The sequence below is a fragment of the Phlebotomus papatasi genome, chromosome 2 (assembly GCF_024763615.1).
Source record: "Phlebotomus papatasi isolate M1 chromosome 2, Ppap_2.1, whole genome shotgun sequence".
Classification (NCBI taxonomy): Eukaryota; Metazoa; Arthropoda; class Insecta; order Diptera; family Psychodidae; genus Phlebotomus; species Phlebotomus papatasi.
The window spans coordinates 72,132,968-72,154,083 of NC_077223.1; the positions used below are offsets into that span (position 1 = coordinate 72,132,968).

At 37.7% G+C, this 21,116-nt stretch overlaps 3 protein-coding genes across 3 annotated transcripts; 1 reads left to right on the plus strand and 2 right to left on the minus strand.

Moving 5' to 3' along the window:
- Positions 1-2,837: 2,837 nt before the first annotated feature.
- On the plus strand, positions 2,838-14,643 carry LOC129804285 (inhibitor of nuclear factor kappa-B kinase subunit beta). Its single transcript, XM_055851439.1, has 4 exons — positions 2,838-3,145; positions 3,307-5,005; positions 13,904-14,431; positions 14,496-14,643. The coding sequence occupies exons 1-4, from the start codon at positions 3,013-3,015 to the stop codon at positions 14,557-14,559; spliced, it is 2,424 nt and encodes an 807-aa protein (XP_055707414.1). The 5' UTR covers positions 2,838-3,012; the 3' UTR covers positions 14,560-14,643.
- LOC129804286 (transmembrane protein 242) lies at positions 14,569-15,327 on the minus strand. The gene is made up of 3 exons (XM_055851440.1): positions 15,161-15,327; positions 14,869-15,107; positions 14,569-14,787 (listed from the first exon to the last, which is right to left on the minus strand). Exons 1-3 carry the CDS (start codon positions 15,219-15,221, stop codon positions 14,656-14,658), a joined length of 432 nt encoding a protein of 143 aa, XP_055707415.1. The 5' UTR covers positions 15,222-15,327; the 3' UTR covers positions 14,569-14,655.
- A 1,846-nt stretch (positions 15,328-17,173) lies between these two features.
- LOC129804288 (L-2-hydroxyglutarate dehydrogenase, mitochondrial) lies at positions 17,174-21,084 on the minus strand. The gene is made up of 2 exons (XM_055851443.1): positions 20,907-21,084; positions 17,174-18,635 (listed from the first exon to the last, which is right to left on the minus strand). The coding sequence occupies exons 1-2, from the start codon at positions 20,975-20,977 to the stop codon at positions 17,399-17,401; spliced, it is 1,308 nt and encodes a 435-aa protein (XP_055707418.1). The 5' UTR covers positions 20,978-21,084; the 3' UTR covers positions 17,174-17,398.
- Positions 21,085-21,116: the final 32 nt, after the last annotated feature.

Here is a 21,116-nt window from a genome sequence, read left to right on the forward strand (position 1 = left end):
ATTCACATTCAATTAAAACCAATTGTCTGTGAAAAATTCAATTCGTGGCTATCCGAGTTACAGAAAGCGCGCGAAATGACTATATGAATACAGAAATTTTCCATACTTTCAGAAGGCTTCTTTTGAATTTGTTATGCCCTAGACCCCCTAGACAGACTTACGACTAAAGTCCTGAGACGACTAAGCTCGTTCATAGCTAAGTCAGTTCCTGACACACTACAAACGAGGCTTAGCATTCACTGGTGTCCAAAAAACATAGCTTTTGTGGGATTTTAAATTTATTCTTATTACTTTATTTAAAATGAAACTATTTGTAAATTCATATCTCGGTTAACGCGTAATAATTATTATCAGTTACAATTATTTGTGAGTTAATGGCTATATCGCGACTTAGCCAGTTTAGGTGATATTAGTGACAAATTCTTGTTGTTACACGTGAATTGTGAAGTAAATTTACAAGTAGTTTCATTTACAAAGTAGTATTAGTATTAGTGTATTTCAGTGGAAATATCTGCATAAAAATAAAAACCCACGAAAGTTGTGTTTTGTGAGTGCCAGTAAATATTAAGCCTCGTTTTTAGTGTGTCAGGAACTGGCTTGACTATGAACGAGCTTGGCCGTCTCTGTACTTTAGTCGTAAGTGTGTCTAGGAGGGCATTACGGAAACGCTGTAACTTATTCCCTGGCAAATGATCAGTGTGCACTCTCGTGCATTTACCTCGATCCCCCAATTGTTCCCGAATATAATATGTCTAATTAGCAATGAGTTGGTCAATGGCACTGGAGTCGCATATCAAGAATATTGTCAAACTTTACAGCCGTAAAATATGCACAAAATTGTTGGTGCCAATTTCCCGAGCTATTTTTAGCGCCAACGAACTGTTCATAAAGTTACGCATTTCACATTTACTGCCTAGAAAAAATCCCATACATTTAGGAGGGTAAGAGCTCATAATTACGGAAAGTTTCCAAATTCGAACACTTTGAGGGTAAAATTGGACATTAAAAATAAATTGATTAAAATTATGGATTTTTATTCCAATATTGGGGGTCTCTGTGGCGCAATAGGCAAGACCGTTGGTTCTTGGGCGGATGAGATCTCTGGCTCGACTCTCACAGTTGTGAGTTCGAGTCCCGCCCGGTGCAAAGATCTGAATGTTAAGAAAAAGACATTTTCACTGTGATATAACGTAATAAAAATGTACCGCTTCTGCCCAAAAAACTCTGGGAGCATGGAAGAAGCTTCCACATCACGGGGAAGGCGCTCCTGGGCGGTCTACACATGGACTTGGCGGATTCTTCCAACACGGGATACAACAACAGCAATATAACATGATTACATTGTAACAAGTATTCCGACACGATAAATAATAATAATAATAATAATAATTCCAATATTTAATAAATAATGCATTCTATCTAAGTATTTGTTCTTTTTGGAAGATTTTAACACTACATATTCGTTAAATTTTGAATGTGATTTGAGTTAAAACGGCTTTGTTGAAACAGTTGAAACTTACTATGCGCGAGCAATTACTTACGAGAAATATGATAGAACTTCGTTTTACTTCAGTTTTATTAGCTGTGGTGCTGGTAAAGTACTAACAATTTTGACACGTGTTTTTAGTGATATTATTCATTGAATATATTGTGTTGACTCACGTTAATGGTGATTCGTTCATTTGACCTGAAGATTTACCTCGTGCATTGCGTTTTTCGTGTGAAAAATGGGCAATTTCTCAGAAATTCATCAGTAAGATGATACTTCTTATTTTGGACAGGTGTTTCTTTTCGAAATTTCGTGAAGTTTTATTTTTTATGATGACTATGACTAGGTTATATAAATGTCTGGAGAAACAAAGCAGCATTATCTCTACGAACGAGATGTAGCGAGAAAAGCTTTAAAAGGCTCCCGGAGAGGCCATGGAATGTGCGAATCCGCGCTAACTTGGAGTATCGAAATCAACTCACTTTAAATAATGCTCTACAAAGTTTCCGGACTTCTTCTGACATTTCCCTTACATAAAATAGGAAGAGGATTTGGTAAGAGGTTCTTGAAATGGAGAACAATAGGCATCCTATTGAGGTGGATTAGGTGAATTCAAATTTACTTCTACATGCGTCATTAGCAATAAATGCTGATACAAATTAATATGCACTTAGGACAGTTTCATTTTGAGGAGACGATATTTTTACACCTAAAAAGTGTTAAAGTATTGAGAAAAGTGTGAAGAATTTCGGTCCGATGGGGTGTAGCAAGAATTGACGGAAACACTAGACCTTTCTTGACTTAAGCAATTTTATTCTTTACGACGTTTCGAGGATGAATGTCCTCTTCATCAGGTATCGAATTTTGTTGGGAAAATCACGTACAGGCGGGAAATGGTTACACTTTTTTGGACTTGGATCACAGATTGCACTTTAAAGTTCACCATTCGACTGATCGACACAGAAAAAGTACAGTAGACTCTTCGATATCCGGCTGACTGGGGGACAAAATGACATTTAGGTTTTTTGAATGATCAACGGTTTTTCTATTTTGTGCAGTGTCAATTTATTTTCTGTCTGACAAAGAAAAAGAGAATTTTCTTCATGGTGTGCTTATGTTTCATTTTTTATCACAATTATGTATTAAAAACTTCGATACAATGTTAATAATACTTTAATTCACTCTGGACAAACTTCATGTTTAGTGAAAATAATTTTGAATATATCAACCGCCAGTGTTTGGCAGCTGTCACCCGGATATCGAAGTGCTGGATATCGAAGAGTCTACTGTATTGAGAAAAAAAAGTTAATCACCGCACACCCCCGTTTTTTCCTCAGTGTAGATTTTTAGTGCTTCCAGGGAAGATTATAAAAAATCCACGGAAATGTCCAATATTATTCCTCTCCGTGCGATTCACTTTTTGTTGGGTTTTCCAGTGTTTTGATTTTGTGAAAAAATTCCTTTTGTGTGAATCAAGAAATCTTCCTGAAAACTTGTCTTTTTAGTTAAATTCCACTTGAAAGATGCCTCAGAACTTTCTTCCTTTAACCGAGGAACCACCCTTCATTGGGGATTGGGTGTGTGAGACAAAATTGGGCAGTGGAGGATTCGGATTTGTGACTCTATGGCGCAACAAAAAGACCAAAGAAGCAGTCGGTAAGATTCTTATCAGAAATTGTTCCTTTTTTTCTAGCAAAATATTGATTCATCCACTCGGTTATCAATCTGAGAAGTGGAAAATTATTAAAACTAGCTGTGGGTGTTGGGTGTAATGATCGATGATGCGGCAATGATCTATTTTTAAACTTCCTCGTTAGCTGTCAAGAAATGCAGCCTCCTGACCACAAATGACTCCATTTCGGAGCGCCAGAAGGACCGATGGGAGTATGAGGTGAAACTGATGACCACTAGCATCAAGTGTGATAATATTGTGAAGACGATAGCGGTGTCGCAGGAGTTTCAGGAGGGACTTCTTAAGAATAATCCTTCAAAATTGCCGGTACTGGTGATGGAGTACTGTGAGGAGGGGGATCTTAGGCGAGTTTTGACCAGGAAAATTAACTGTAGTGGGTTACCGGAGGGTGAAGTGCGGGAGATTCTGGCTGCACTGAGAAAAGCAATATCGTATCTGCATGATCAGAAGATAACACACAGGGACATAAAGCCTGAGAATATTGTCCTCAAGAGGGAGAACAACAAGATTATTTACAAGTTGACGGACCTTGGATATGCCAAGATGTTGGACAGACAAAGCCTTCAGGCCAGTCTCGTGGGGACTATGGAATATCTGGCGCCAGAGTTGCTGCACAGCGATAAATACAGTTGCACGGTGGATTACTGGTCCATGGGATTGATTGCCTTTGAGATTGTCTGCGGATGTCGTCCCTTCTTACCAAATGCCTCAATGGCTCAGTGGATGCTGAGAGTGAAGCAGAAGCGATCAGAACATCTCTGTATTGTCGAGGATCAGGAGGGAAATGTCACCTATCGGTCAGAAATCTTTCCGGAAAATCAAGTGAGCTCGTGCTTCAAGAAAAACCTCGAACAGTGGCTCCGGCTGGCTCTGGAATGGAATCCCAAGCAGAGAGGTTTTGTTTTTGAGATTCCCGAAGCTTCAGGGAACGAGAGTGAGAAATCGCAGAAAGGGAAATCAGTTAAATTTGCAGAAAATCTTCCTGTGGAAGTCGACGAAGAATCCCTGGTTGAAGTGAAACCTGGCCCAGTACAGGTCCTGAAGATATTTACGATGCTCGATGACATCCTGGAGAAGAAGATTCTAACCGTCTTCTCACTCTTCACGTACGAATTCCTAAGCTATGAGATCAATTCCCAGAACACTGTGGCAGATTTGCGACTTTGGGTTTCTAACAGCACGAAAATCCTTCCGGAAAGCCTCGATTTTATCCTTCCGATCAGTCAGAGTCTCCAGAATATTCAGGAGGACACAAAACTAACCCAACTTTTCATCAAGGAGGACTACAAGGACCCAATGCTCTTTGTGATGAAGAAGGGCAGTATCCTGGATAGCGATGTCAAGCCCAAGATTCCAGACTCCTTCATTGGGGTCTTTGAAATGCCCAAAACCAAGCTGAAGGTCCAAGTTCTTAAGCGCTTTGCCAGCAATTCTTATTACTTCGTGAGGAATGAACAACTCCTCTACAGCACAACCATCAACGGAATCTATAACTTTGCTCTCTGGCTCAATGACCAGATCACCAAGTTCAAGCCCAATCTCAGTCAGATGATCGAGGGTGCTTTCGAACTCAAAGGACTCCTCAAGATGCACGAGAACTCTCTCAGTCACACAAAAGAAAAATTGCTGGAGAGAGAAATGATTTCAGTGTTGAGTGCTTCTTTCATTTCCTGGCAAGAGTCCTATGACAGGATGCTCGGGAATGCCAATAAACTGATTGAAGCTGCACGGAAAATCTGGATCAGGTACGATTCCGTGCTCAAGAGGAGTAGGGAAGCGGTAAAGAATAAAATCTTCGAAGGAACCGAAGACATTTTCAATGCGTAAGTGATATTTTTTTTGCAATCTCTTGCACGTACAGAAATGATAATTTTATAGATTAGAGATAAAAATTGCATAAGGGTTTTATTTAATCTTATCAACTTTTCAGCCGATAAGCCTAGTCGCCTAGTCATTTCAATTATTTTCTAGTTGATGCTGAAGAAATAAAATAATTTTGTTTTTTTCAGACTATTTTTTAAATTTTTTAAATTTTAAGGTTAGCTCCTCGTAAGTTTGATTTTAGTTTTCTTTTGCACATTTTTTTTTAACCCATTCAGTCAATGTATCAGAAATACTTGAGATCGAATATTCATACTTTGGGATTAGTTTCCTACAGATTAATAGATGATTTTTTTGAAAAGAAAAAAATTTTATTCATTATGTGGGCGCGGTGATCCGCCGTCAAACACGCGTCTTAACGGTCACTGAATTTAAATTCTGTTCATTAATTCATTACAAACTCTATTGATTTAGATAGAGTAACTATCCAAGAAAACACATTGGCAACCAGAATTCAAATCAGAAAAGAGGATGAAAGCCAATTTTAACAAATTCGACGGGATGTAGAATTTTCCGTCCGTCATTTTGAGTAAAATTTTTGCATGAATTTTTGCGAATATTGAAAAGAACAACAAAATGTATTCCCATCTCTGTCGGGCGATTTTTTCAAAGTAATTGAAAGACTAAAGTAACTAAAAATCCATTCCCGACAGAAATTCGAATATCAATTGTCCTGGGGGTAAATTATCTCTAATTTTGGTGAGTTGGTCACCAGTGACAGACTCACGAAAAAAATCGACCAGGGTGGAATCACCACTTCCCGCCAGTGCCCCACTTTTTGCCACTCATTTTGAAATTGCAATTTTTCCGTTACAGTAGACTCTCGCTAATTCGGCTCTTACAAGATCGGGCTACTTTTTAATTCAGGCAGCAGTTAAATTTGAAAAAAGTTTGTTGACATTTTTCAAGTTTAACTGTATTTGCTTCCCAGCAGCGAAAAGATGCCTTACATAAGCTTTACATGTTAGTGCATGTAAGCCTTACTAATCACTATCGCTTATGGAGGTTTAACACGGTATAACCACACTTTTGTCACCTACGTAAGCATTACTTGTAAGGCATAGGAAAGCTATTGATGCATTTTTATGACTTTTAAGGATGCCTTGCATAAATACACATGTAAAGCATTTGTAAGCAAATTCTGTAAAACTATAGTAATAAATATGTGTAAACCATAAGAAATGCGTTCATGTACAGCATCCCAGAAGGCAAAAAATGTTCTAGGTAAGCCTTACGTTTAACATTGTAAAACTACTTTTTTGTTACCTAAGTAAGCCTTAAATGTAAGACCGACGAACGCTTTTCATGAAAAGCATTCGTATCAAAACTTGAAGTGACTCTCATTAGAAAAGTCACTCTAGAATATGATCATAAAAATCATATTTATAATCATTCATCTTAAAAGTAGGTTTTAGTTAAAATACAGTAGACTCTCTCAAATTCGGGCTTATGGGACCGAAATATCAGACGAATTAGAAAGAAATTCGGGCGACAAAGTTTTTGAAATGCAACGATTTTTTATTCATGTGAATATAGATATTGAGTTTACACACTCATATATAACGTAAATTGCATGAAAATCCCTTAATAAGGCAAAATCACATCAAAACTAAGACAAACCATGCCAAATTTGAGCATATTTGATTCATTTGATAATCATAATCAAGCTTGAAAAATTACAACAAACTTTTTTTCAAATGTGACCGCTGCCCGAATTAAAAAGTAGCCCGATCTTAAAAGAGCCGAATTTGCGAGAGTCTACTGTAAACCCCATTGATGAATAGAAATAAAATAATGCAACTGAATCTTTATAGCAGGACTTCGGTGTAGCTCGCATGAATTATATTCTTAAAGTGAAAATTTCTAGTAAGCCATTCGTAAGGCATACTTATGTCTCACATGATAATGTATCCTTCATAAAATTTACATGTTGATTATTTTGCAAACAATATATAGTAAAACTTGCATAATGATTTATTGTCGAACAAGGAAAAGACTTACACCCTGCTGTACTTATACCTTACATGACAGTATAAACTTCGATATACCTTATTTCTAAATTTTATGAAAGCAAAACTTGGTAATGCTTTAGGATAGTTTAAGTAAGAAAGCTTTCCACCTTACTTTACTTAAGCCTTACATGATGGTGTACCCTTTCATATACCTTACATGTTAATATTACAAAAGCAATACATGGTAAAGCCTTTGTATTATTTACATGTTCATTGAAAGAAAGCCTTACACTGTGACTTATTCTTTACATGATAATGTACGCTTTCATATACCATACATGTTAGTCATTTTGAAAGCAATACACTTGTAAAGCTTTCGTATGGCTTACATTTCGTTGAAAACTAAGGCTTACACGGAGTCTTACAAATCACTATATAGCTTACATGTATGTTTTACTTTCGCTGCTTTAGGACAAATGACAGCAAAGTGAACTTTTTGGAATGGCTACTATTGTAATTTTGTGCACACATTTTTAAAAATCACTTTTCTTGTGCAATATTACAAGAAAAATTGTGATTTTTTTTAATTTGACATCGTGAAACATAAAATAGTCAAACAATCGTATAATACAGTAGACTCTCGCTTATCCGTGAGAGCGGGACCAAAATGTCATACGGATTTTGAGAGTGATACCCATTAAATTGTTTGAAATCCAACGATTTTTTTTTGTTTACTTTGAAAATTTATGGAGTGAATCCTGACCTGACTGAATCCGACAGTCTCTCTAAATATGCGTACTGTCCAAAAAAGTTACAGTGAGTAAGAATTACAGTAGATAGAGCACATTTGCTTAACAAAAAAAAAACCCAAAATGGGCTCAATGTGTCATCAAAATTTTGAAAATTCAACTGCCTCACAGATTTTTTTATGTCACCCGGAAAAAGAGTCCACAGATAAGCGAGAGTCTACTGTAATTAAAGTTAATGTAGAAAAATTATTTTTTTATTCATCAATTGGAAGAGAAGTCGATATTATAAGCATCGCTTGATCGATATTAGGAGCGTTTTGGTATTACCAGCATCTACCCTATGAGTCCTTTTCACCATTGAATTTTTCATAGATCGACCATGTTTTCCAATGAAAAACATAATAAAGTGACTGTTGTTTATTCGTTTTGTTTAACATTTATGTCATATTTCTAAAGGAAATTTTTATAAGGTTTGAGGTGTAATAAGCAGCCTTGAAGTTTAATTAATGAACAAAATTTATTTCAAGAATAATTATATAATGGGAGCTCAACGGAACTCAGAGTTAGACTGATTACATAATTCAAAATGGTGGAGCTGGAGCTTTTCTCGACAGTGGCTCCATCCCACGGTCAATCCTACACGGCCTTTCCTTGACCGGCACAGCTTGCTGTGTCGCAAATCTCTTCCCATGGCTTCATCAGATCCACAACCGTAGTTGTAACATTCGGCCCTTCATCATCCTTGCTCAACTTCTTCACCTTGTAACGGTCCCAATTCAATTCTTCTGATACTTCATATGGACCCAAGAATTTTGGTTTAACTTTTTGACCAGTCCCAAACTGTGTCTTCTCAATGGCCACAAGGTCACCAACGTGATACTTCCTTGGAGGTTTCCGTCTTTTGTCGTAGGTACGTTTGTTTTCGGCTTGCACCTTCAAAATCTGCTGTTTGGCGTGCCTCCTCATCTCATCTCGTGACTCAACAAATTCAATTCGAAATTCTTCTTCCAAGATACTCGTGAGATGAATATCAGCCGGATCTCTCATCTTCACGCCGATCATCAACTCGAACGGGGAACAATCAATACTTCTGTGATACGTCTGATTCAGATGTTTTTGCACTCTTGGTACGTGCTTGTACCACTCCTCCGGTTTCTCTATTGCAAGCTTTGTAATCATCGGAATGATGACTCGATGGATGCGTTCAACTTGGCCGTTTCCTCTTGGAACACCTGTTGCAATGTGGTGAAGCTCGATTTTATTCTCCTCGCAATGCTTCTCGAACTTCTGTGCCGTGAAAGCAGTCCCTCGATCAGTAATGATCCTTCTAGGATTCCCAAACATTGCTGTCACACTTTCCAATTTTTTCAACGTCTCCTCACTTGTGGTTGACTTTACAGCAAATATCCAAACGAATTTGGTGAATGCATCTATCATCGTCAACACGTAATTATACTGCCATCTGGTTGAAGGAAGAGGTCCCAAATGATCCATGTGAATCGTGTCGAGTGGAACATCTCCTTTTTCTAACGGTTGCAGTTTTCCTTCTTGCTTTCCTCGTTTCTTTTCAGCCACGATGCACGGAACACAATTGGAAATGCACAGACGAATCTTCTCCTCCATTGATGGGATATAACAATCCGGTTTCAACAGCTCCATAACTTTTTTGACTCCAAAATGTCCTCTCTCGTGCATCTTTCGGATCAGTGAACCTTCCATGCTGTTTGGAATAACCAATTTCTTCTCGTTGCCATCCACCTTGAACAGCACATTGTCAGATACGACGTAATCTTGATTTTCACGATTCTCAACGGCTTTCTTCAACTTCTGAATATTCTCGTCTTCCATCTGAGCAGCTTTAATCTTGGAACTAACAACAGCGTCCACCTTCATGACTCGAGAAAGAGCGTCGACATGTCTCATTCTTTCTGCTGTTCGATGTTCGATTTTATAGCTGAATTCTGCCAATTTGACAGCCCATCTGGCAACCCTTGAACTCATTTCCGTCTTGTTTAGAGCCAACTTCAATGCGTTACAATCGGTGACAATCTTGAACTCAATGCCTAACAGGTAGACACGAAATTCTTCAACAGCAGTGACAACAGCCAGACACTCAAGCTCAAATGATGTGTAATTCTTCTCGGCTGCGGTCGTCACGCGACTATAATAGTAGCAGGGATGCATCTTCTGGTCTTCTGGGTTTTTCTGCATCAACACTGCTGCTATGGCTGTCTTGCTGGCGTCCGTATGCACTTCAGTCTCGTCATCAGGGTTATACAGCTTCAACACTGGAGAGGAAGATAGTGCAGCTTTAATACGATTAAATGCACTAACTGCCACTTCATCAAAACAAACAGTACTTCCCTTTTTTAACATCAGACTCAATGGGCGGGAAATTTCAGCAAAGTCCGGGACGAATTTACGGAAATAACTCGCCAATCCGTAAAATCGTTGCAGCTCTTCAGTCGTCTTCGGCTGTGGGAATCTCAAAAGTTTATCCACCTTGCTTCGTGATGGCTGCACATTCCCACCACTGATGAGATATCCAAGATACTCGACTTCTCTCTGCAGAAAGCTGCATTTGTCCCATCTGAACTCAAACCCATTTCTTTCGGCAACTTCTAAAATCATTTTCAATCTCTCGATACCCTCCTGTTCATCTTTGGACGGTATAATCAAATCGTCCACAAACACAAAAACAACTTTTTTACGAATCAGCTCGTCCAATGCCGTGTTGATAAAACGACAAAATGCACTACCGCTCAAGCACAAGCCAAATGGAGCTCTATTAAATTCAAACTGTCCATTGTACGTCACAAATGCTGTAATTGGCTTTGCACTTTCGTCAATCCGGACATGGAAATAAGAATTTCTGAGGTCCAGAGTTGTATACACTCGCGCACCAGAAAGATCGTCCAGGAAATCTTGAATAAATGGCATCGGATATCGATCTCTTTGTACTTTTTTATTCACTTCGCGATAGTCAATACACACTCGGTATTCACCAGTTTTCTTTTTCACCACTACCACTGGACTTGCATAAGCACTTTTTGATGGTCGAATGACACCTTCCTGAAGCCACTTCTCAATCTGGTCATCAACAACACGTTTCTCTAGCGGGGCTAGACGTCTTGGCCTCCTGAACACGGGCACATCATCTGATAGTTGGATCTTCATCACATTATCCGTCTCTGGAATCTCAGCTGGTTTGTATGCATCAATAAGATCAATCACTTCATTTTTGTAGGCAGAAGGAACATCCACAGTTTGACTGGTAATTTCATCAATTTGGAGAATCCAATTCGCATCCTCTTCAGTCTGTGTCTCTACTTCACACTTCTGGGGTTCAATCGTGATCCCATTAGGGGTTATGGCATAATTGACAGTCGTCAAAAAGTTCATCCCAATTAACACGGGAGTCTTGGTCAGGACATCATCAGACACAACGTGGAAAAGAGCACAAAATTCTCGACCCTGAATTCGAATTTCCACAGACAATTCTCCAAGCACAGTCCTTACTGTATCAATTCCTCTGTATCTCTTCTCTGAGGGCAGTATTTCCGCAGGAATGCTCTCAGCCAACGATTTTTTCATCAAACACAGATCACTTCCAGTGTCAATCAAAGCAACAATTGACTTCTCACCAACCATGATTTGGAGCAAATTTGGTGGAGGCTCTACTACACTCACAACATTCACTTGAGCCACTGCATTGCTCTTGGATTTCTTCTTGGATTTGGCTCCTTTTTGTGGACATTCACCCCTCACGTGACCGAACTGCTCACAATCAAAACATTTCCTGCCTTTCTCTTTGGATGGACACGCCGAGGAAAGATGAGTATCCTCGCCACAATTGTAACAAATTTTCACCTTCGGATCTCGCATCTTATCCGATTTCTTCTTATTGTCACTCTCGGGCTTCTCTACCATCTTCTTGCGCTCCAATCTTCTCTCTAGGCGAGTCAATTTGTCTTCCAGTTGGTCAAGGGTCTGGGCACCGTAAAGAGATTCTTTCATAACCTCACTTACGCCCAAATTTTCCACTATCATCTCGCAAATTTCATCTTCGTCAAGTGTGTGTTTACACTTCCTCGCAATTTTCATCATTTCATACTGAAATTTGATCATCGATTCCTCAGGCTTTCTCTTCCGGGCCTGCAATTCGCGCAGAACTACAGAGACACTCGCTTTCTTCGAATACTTCTTGACAAGTATTTTCTTCAACGTCCGGAAAGAGGTTATGCCCGATTGTCCGTCAATATAATCTTTTGCCAACCCTCCAAGGCATCTCTTGAGGAAGAGGAATTTCTCCAGATCATCCAAACCATCACTGTCTACCAGCACTTCGAATTCTTGCATCCATTGCGAGACATCCTCGCCATCACTGCCAGTAAACCTCAGTATGCCAGATTCCAACTCATTGAATGGCATTCTGCGATGTCCTCTACGCATCTGTGGGGTTGACTTTCGTCGATTTTGGGGAGAGCTACGTCCGCTCCACCCATCATCAGCATCATCATCATCGGTAGAGCTCACGTCCGGGGAGCTCTTCGTCTTCTTTGGCGACATCTTAGCCGCGGTTGAAGCCTCTTGGCCGTCTGCCATTTTGCTTGTCGCCGCCGCCGCTTCTTGGCCGTCTGCCATTTTGCTTTCCGCCGCCATTTCGTCGTGCAGCAGGATTCTGGCTACAAGGTCTTTCTTCGTGCCCTTAGTGCTCAATCCTCGCTGCTCAGCCTCGTATCTGAGCCCCTCTAAGGTAAAGCGCTCTTCCATCGTCATCTGCGCTTTATTCGTCGCATCTCCCAGTCCACTCAAAACCACTGTGTCGTCTTCGTGGTCACTCACTTCAGAATTGTTCATTTTTCTCACTAATAACTTTTCGCAGATGCTTATTTCACCCAAATCCCACCCTCTGACACCATAAAGGAAATTTTTATAAGGTTTGAGGTGTAATAAGCAGCCTTGAAGTTTAATTAATGAACAAAATTTATTTCAAGAATAATTATATAATGGGAGCTCAACGGAACTCAGAGTTAGACTGATTACATAATTCAAAATGGTGGAGCTGGAGCTTTTCTCGACAGTGGCTCCATCCCACGGTCAATCCTACATTTCTGGATAATTTTAGACAAATTAAGTGCTAATTTTTATTGTTAACGGTACGTGAAGTTTTCAAATGAAATAATTACCTATTTCGTGAACAAAAAGGAGTTTTATGAAGTGTCTGCAAATGCTTCAATAGAAAACCCCGGAAATATGATTTTTTGGAGAGATTTTCTAATTGTTTTACAGTAGAGTCTCTCAAATCTGAATCTCTTAAATTCGAACGACGTTAGAATACAAAATGTCAATTGTGGGGTTATTTTAAAAAATTCGTATTCTGGATGAATGAAAATCATATTTATGTGCTTCTTCCTGAATGTTTACAGACATTATGACCGTATAAAATGAAAAAGAAGTATGTTATCCCTTAAGATTTGTGAGAAAGTACGGGAATTTGTTTCAAAGTAGAATTTAATCTCACATAAATTTCGTTAGTTTTGAAAAAATCGTTCGAATGTCAAAAATACCCCCCGAGCGTTCGAATTTAAGAGACTCTACTGTAGATGGGAAAGGAGAAAAGATCAGGAATAAGAACAAATCCTGCACCCAAGAGCAACTCAAAAAGGTTTTGGAAGCCTTTCGTCGCGGTTTCACTTACACTGTTTGTCTCCAATTAGAAACTTTCCCTTGTCTCCATTTGGATTAATTTGTTTCCAATAGAAGCATTTTACTCTCGCGTATTTTTCTTGTATTTAAGAAGTTTTCAAATTATATCTAAAGAATTTTTACTAAACAGTAGCATTTTAGAAGAGTCCAGGAGCAAGTTTATGTAATTCTCTTCAGAAAAATTATGAATTTAATGTGTTGAATCGTCTGTCAAAGTTAAAGCGTCTGGAAATGATTTTGAATTAGGACATTTACCCTAAAAAGGAAATATCTTGTGAAAATTGTGTTTTCTTAAAATTAATCTTATCTTTAATCTATAATTTTCTATAGACCTTCAACTCTAGATTAAAAAATAAAAAAGATTAAAAAAATAAAAAAAAATAAAATAGATTAAAAAAGATTAAAAAAAAATAATGTCTTGGATTTCTAGGAGTATGTTGGACAAATATTACGACAAAATTCGCTATGATATCATCGAGAAGAGGATCACTGAGGAGTCTCACAAGGATATGCTCAGGATTGTTTACAAGTGTCTCAAGGATCGTGATAATATTCTGCGCAATCGGGACTTTAGCAAGTACCAGGAGTTTGTGCTGGGAATTCAGCTGGAAATGGAAGAGATCCAAAAAGCTGTGGACAAGGCAGCTTCTCAAGCTTCCATCTACCAGCGGGACGTGGTGAAGATGAACTTTGATCATCAGGAGAACATCTGGAATTTGTTTGGGAATGCGGAGAATCGCAGAATAAGTGACAATATTCCTGATTTGGAGAGCATGCTGCAGAGTCTTAAAGTGGAAAGTGGCGAGGGTAAGGGATCAAGTGGAGGATCTACTACTGAGGCAAAAATGGGGGATTCTATTGTTGATTCCCTGGGAAGCATTTCATCTTCGCATTTGTGCTTCGGCGAGAATCCGGATACAAAAACTCTTTTGGAAGACAATCAATCACTGATTTCTGCGTAAGTTTTTAGAGGGAAAGTGTATTGGATTTTTTTTTCAAAGAGATGGATTACTTTCTTGCAGATTGGATCATCTTCTGAAAGATGGCTTGGGAGACCTTCTAACTGATGCAACAGACGCCAAATAATTGCTACCCTGAGATTGTGTCTATTTTTATTGCAAATTGTCTATTAATCTAAGTACCTAATAATAATTGGATGATGATACCGAATCATTTGATTTTTCACTCCCTACCCCACGTCGATAGGTATTTGAGGAGATCGGTGAGGCCGTCAAAGTCCGTTCGGCTCTTTGGTGGATCATTTCTTGGCACTTGCGGGAAAGTCCCTTTGACTTTCATTTTGAATTCATCCATCTGTGTGAGAGACAACAAAGAGAGAGAGCTATTTTTAGACTAAAACTGCAAGAGGAATATTCCATGCACTTTGTAACCTACATTTGATGCTCCGGATAGTTTCCAGCAGCCGTAGCAGAAGGCTCCAACACCCACAACTGAGTACAGAGTACCCCAGCCCAGAGCTCGGAATGCTAGCTTGCTTCCACCCTCCAACAGGGCAACATTACCCGCTTTAGCTGTCTCAAAGACAGCTGGATCTTTCCTCTTGGCAGTCATTATTGTCCGACTGAATCCGGCAAGAACTGAGACACCCGCCACCGTTGTAAGAAACACACCAGCTGCAATAAGATACTCTTTGGCACTGATAGCGCAAGATAACACTCAGTCGTACCTTTTATTTTGAATGATCGGTCATTGCTCCCCTCCGTTGTCACCTCGGCTGTGTCTGTCATGATTCCTGGGAGTATTTTTAGCCGGAAATTTTCATTTTTCACGCCAATGTTTACACAAAAAACTTGACACACTTTCACCAAGAATGTGAGGTTATGTAAACTTCGAAAAATTTGAATTCGTAATAACGTATTTTGTTTACTCAAATCTCAAATTGCAATTTTTGTAAATTTACACAGCGCTCGTACAAACATAAAAAAAAAATAATTGAAAAAATCATTAAGGCTACTTAGCAATAATCTTTTGAAATTAAGAATTCCTTTTCTATGGATTACAAATCTGCATTAAATTTTTGAAATACAATTTAATAAAAAATAGTTTTATTTTTTTTATTGATTGTTTTATGTACATTTTTTGCCATTTTAATTTTTTTAGTAGAAATTTCCTATTTGTCTGAACTTGGAATTTTTTTTATTATTATTTTATTTATTTCGATGTCATCGGGCTTTTATTGCCATTTTGTACATTGTTCAGTTTACAAGTTTATTATTCAGATTACAATGTTTCGTGAATAATGTTCATTCAGACGACGCTTCAATCATTTGCACCGGGCGGGACTCGAACTCACAACTGTGACAGTCGAGCCGGAGGTTACACCGCCCAGAGACGAACGCTCTTACCAATTGCACCACGGACCCCCTAACTTGGAAATTGTTTCAATTGTAAAAAGAAATTAAATAGTTGGTAAGATTATTAACCTTATTAACACTTTAAAGTTTAAAACCCAAAGTGGCATTTTACTCCAATTTTAAGTTTAGAGCTTCACATTAGGAATTCTATTCAATATTATGCTAAAGTGATAACACGAATGTGTAGAGAATTGAATTAGCTTTCGTTTAGTGGAAAAAATAGTTAATAACTTTTCTATTATTTAAAAAAAAAATAGGAGAAAAACTAAAAAACGGGCGTAAAATGACACCTTTTTTTATATGGAGTTGGCATCCGAAATGGACATTTGAATATGTATAACTACATAACCTAAAAAAATTTAACATTTTTTGAGTTTTTGGCACGATTCGAAAAAATCATAAAAATTACTCGGAAATGTTAAATTAATTATTAAAAATTAAGTAATATAAGACCTAGAATTGTTGTAAAGTGGTACTGTAAAAAAATAAGGTGAAAATTCAATTTATGCCTTGTTTTTCTTTTTCGAATTCATATTGGAATTTCTCTCTTAAAAAAAAGCGCAAACTATATATAGAATTTGAAAATCTTATAGAAAAATATATTGATATGAGTCCTGAAATCCTTGTCAAAGTGCTAGGTAAAAGGAAAAGCAATAGAAATTGACTTTTTTGCTACAAAAATCAGTAAAAATTCACCTTGGCATTTTTTGTCAATTTTCAGAAAATTTATATAAAAATGACAAGAAAATGAGAAAATATTTAATGGCAAATTAATTTATGAGTCCTAGAACTGCTGTAGAATTCGTACGGAACGAAAAAGTATTGAAAAAAATGCTTTTTTGTTGATCAGCGCTGGCATTTTACGTGATTTTTTGGCTCGGGTTTTTAAGTGTTAAGAATCTCACCTAATATTACTGCTCGAACTCCATGGAGAGAGCAGTATAATCCCTCGATTTTTTCACCCGCAAAATTTCCACCTTCCATCTCCCGGCGACCACTTTTGTCAACAAATCTTCATGTTTCAGACGATTTTTGAGAAATGTCGTCACGATGTTTGTCCATCTGTCCGTCCGGCTGTCGCCAGCTCTCTAGAGGCCAAACGGTAAGAGATAGCAACTTGGGACCTTCGGGGACCCCCATAAGTCGACCCAAGGATCGTTAACATGCCCCTCATTCTCCCCCACTCCTCCGAAACCATACTTTTGATACTTTTGAGTGTAGCATCTAAGTCACGAGTTCTAACATTTCGCAAAGCCTGGGACGCTTTGCCACCCCTTCTTTATTAATAACTCGTATTTGTAAATAAAAATAGAAGACACAAAATATAAGAGTTTTCGCCTTTTATTATTTAACATGACTTTATACAAATAAACAATAAGTATAAAATTTTAAAAAATAGATAAAACAACAGTCATGTTTTTTTAATGTTTTTATTTGTAATAACATAAAAAAAAATTTAATAAATTTATAAATCGTATATCAATGATAACGTATAACAAATTACATTTTCAAATCAACTTTTTATAAATTTTCCATTATTTAAATACTTGCTAAAAATTGAATTCCTTCCTGAGTTTCTCAGCAATGACCTTTCCAATGGCCAATGAACTGGTGGCACCAGGCGATGGGGCATTTCGGCAATGTAAAACTCTCTGTGAGATGGCATTTTTTCCACTCCCACGATCAAATACAAAATCATCTACTAGATTCCCATCAGTGTCTAGCGCTTGCGCTCTAACACCTGCTGGGCCTCGTTCTACATCAAATTCCGTGATATCAGGGATAAATTTCTGCAGCTCCCGCACTTGTTTAACAATAAATGCTGAGCGCATCATCTCTTGAATTCCACTACCCATGTACTTCAAAGCAAGCTTCCGGAATCCAGGATAAAGCAGTGCATCAAAGAGGTCCAAAAGATTTATATCACCCCATGTATAGCCTTCGCGTTTAAATGCCAAAACTGCGTTGGGACCTAGCCACACACTTCCATCCATTCGAGGAGTGAAGTGTACTCCTAAAAAGGGAAGACGAGGATCTGGGACTGGATAGATGTTACCTCGAACCATGTAACGCTTTTCTGGACAGAGCAGCAGATATTCTCCGCGAAATGGAACAATTCTTGGAGACTTTGAACCACCAGTCATTTCCGCCAGTTTATCTGAATGCAGACCTCCACAAGTAAGGACGTATTTTGTAAGAATCCTTTTCATAGATCTGCTGTAAACACTGATGGGATATTCTGAGTTGTCTGGTGACTCCTCAATCTTCACCACATTGAAATTCGTGAAGGTCGTTCCACCAAAATTAATGAAATCCTGTACATAGCATTCAGTAACATATTGCCAGTCTACAATTCCTGTATGTGGAGACCAGAGTGCTTTAACACCTTGGCAGTATGGTTCAATCTCTTGAATTTTATCTCTCTCCACCATTTGGAGATCAGGTACTCCGTTTGCAATTCCTCTATCATACAAATCATTTAAACTTTTCAATTGACTTTCATCTGTGGCCACTATCAATTTTCCACACTTCTTGTATGGTATTCCTCGTTGATCAAAGTAATTGTATGACATTTTTAATCCTTCAACACAGAGTTTTGCCTTTAGTGTTCCAGGTTTGTAGTAGATTCCAGCGTGAATGACTCCACTGTTGTGACCACTCTGATGTTGTGCAAATGCATTCTCTTTCTCAGCAAGCGCCACTTTCAAATTTGGATGTCGTTGGAGGATTTCTCGAGCTGATGCAGCTCCAACAATTCCTCCTCCAATCACTAATAAATCGTATTTTCTGCAAATGGTAAAGCAGACTTCAAACTAGAACTAGAGACTTATACATATGGGGATAATTGCATAATATATGAACTCTTTCACGAAGATCTGAAAGAACGAGTTCTGGCAAATTATTTCCACTTATTCTAGGATCTATAATCAAATATGTAGTTTGGAATGGACTGGAGAGAAAGTAGAATGACTTCCAGCTCTAGGCAGCAATATCAAAAATTTATTCAAAATTTTTTAATAAAAACATTGAATTGAATCGGTTATTTTCGTCTAGCTTAAGTGCCATCTTTTACTGCATGAAATAAAATTTCAACGCATTCAACAATAGCATTTATTAAATACTGTGCAGCCTATGATTCTTCTGTTGAGAGTCGGATCAATCGTTTTCCAGCTGATCATTTCAGGGAGATCATGAACTTCATTTCATGAAGATCGGACTTCAGACTTAAGTCTTAGCCATATGGCTTAACTTATATAGTTTTTTATCAGTCAAGATTTTTAGGTAAATTTTGACTTAGGATTACATCACTAATGGCATGTGATCTATTAGATTCTGAAAAATCAATTAAATTAATTAGGGGAAAGTGCCCATGCTTGATACCATTGGAAGCTTCGTAATGACTAAATTTTCCATGTTTCACATTATATATGTGACTAATCGCAACACAATTTTAAAAACTATGTGAAAGTGGCCAGTTTTTAAAATATATTGCGGAGTCACGTTTATTGAGAAACATAGGAAAAATGTTGTCATTGCGAAGCTTCCAATGGTATCAAGCATGGGTACTTTCCCCTACTAAGATTTTGAGACCTTAGGGAACTGGCTAAACCTCTAATCTGGAGACCTCTTATCTCTTCATTTTATTGGAACTTACTACCAGGATTAAAGAATTCTTGATCCCTAGGGATAAGTTAAATCAGCTTTCCCATTACGCTTGTTGTACAGAAAGTTTTACTTTTTAATCCAATTTCCTTTTGCGCTAGACTTTTTCTTAAAGGTAATACGAGCGCGATTCTTTCAATGCTTCCAAACTGAATAAACTTTACTTACATTTATTTTTTTAATAGGGGGAAAAGAGGCACCTTTAAAACAGGACTTTCTCACATCATATTTTTAAATGGAATTGAAATTTATCATGCTATAATAAGGTCGATAATTGCGAAACTAAATTACATTATGATAAGCCTCAATTACTTTAAATAGAAGAAAAACGATCAATTTCAAAAGTAGGGGGAGGTAGAGCTACTTTGAGCTATAGGACTACATTGATATAAGATTTTTCGCATATTTCTACAGGTTACTGGAATTTAACGTAATGTAATTTAGATAGACAAGTCAATTCTGCGGGGGGGGGGGTGGATGAGGGGTGATGCGACACATAGACTCTTCATCTCAATTCTTATGTTGACCTCCAAGCGGGATAAATGCATGGTATGCCCGGTACTTTCAGGTGATTGATAGAATCCCCGTAAAAGCAAGATTGTTACGAAAACTTGCAAGGAGCTTCTGATAGTTCCGATAGAACGGATTTTTCGACAGCGACCTATGCTATGTTTTTGGAGCGGGCTGATGAAGAGTCGCCAGGATTGAATGAGATTACTAGAGGGACGTTGCACGTGGGTCTTTCAGTGGACCATTCTGGATCTAAATTAAATTACAGTAAAGCCCAGCTTCCTTTAGAAATATGCGAAAAAAGCCCCACCCCCCTACTCAATTCAAATTAATTTTTTTTTGAAAGTAAATAAGGCCTATCATAATATAATTTAGCTTCTTATTTATTGAGTAAAAATATCATGGGAAAATGCAATTCCGTTTAAAAATATAAGATTTTTTTGTTTCCCCCCTTACCTACCCCTCTTACCAAGGTCTTAGGCCTTCAGGCCTATTTTGACCAAAATCAAATGTTCTGAGATCCGAAATACATTCACCTATGTATTCAAAAATACCAAATCATCAATCAATAAAAAAAATCCTATCATCAGGTAAAAATAAATAAATAAATAATAGATATGGATTAGGACCTTACACATCACTAGGCGCGTTACTTAAAAATATAAGATAAAAACCATATTTCAAAGATACCCCAATCCAATGTGCTCCACATCCCCCTTACAACTTAATTTGAATTTACAAATAACACTTAAATAATAAATAAAAAAATAAATAAATAAATATGATTAATTTTCTTTGTAAAAAATTTAACAGATGATTTTTAACAGTGTATTCGGTATGACCTTTCATATCTACATCAGTGATTTTTCATCAAATATTACTTACTCTACGCATGTCTGCCCATGATAGAGTCGTCTGAGAATTTCCTGATAATGTCTGCTTCGCAACAAACTCATTTCATCACTTTATTTTCTAAAAAAATCACAAAAATGCAGAATAAAAATACTCGACAGATCGTAAATAAAAATTTCGTCTAAAAAACGTCGAAGTGACATTTCGAAAATGTTCGAAAAAGTCGACGCCATGTTTTCGAAC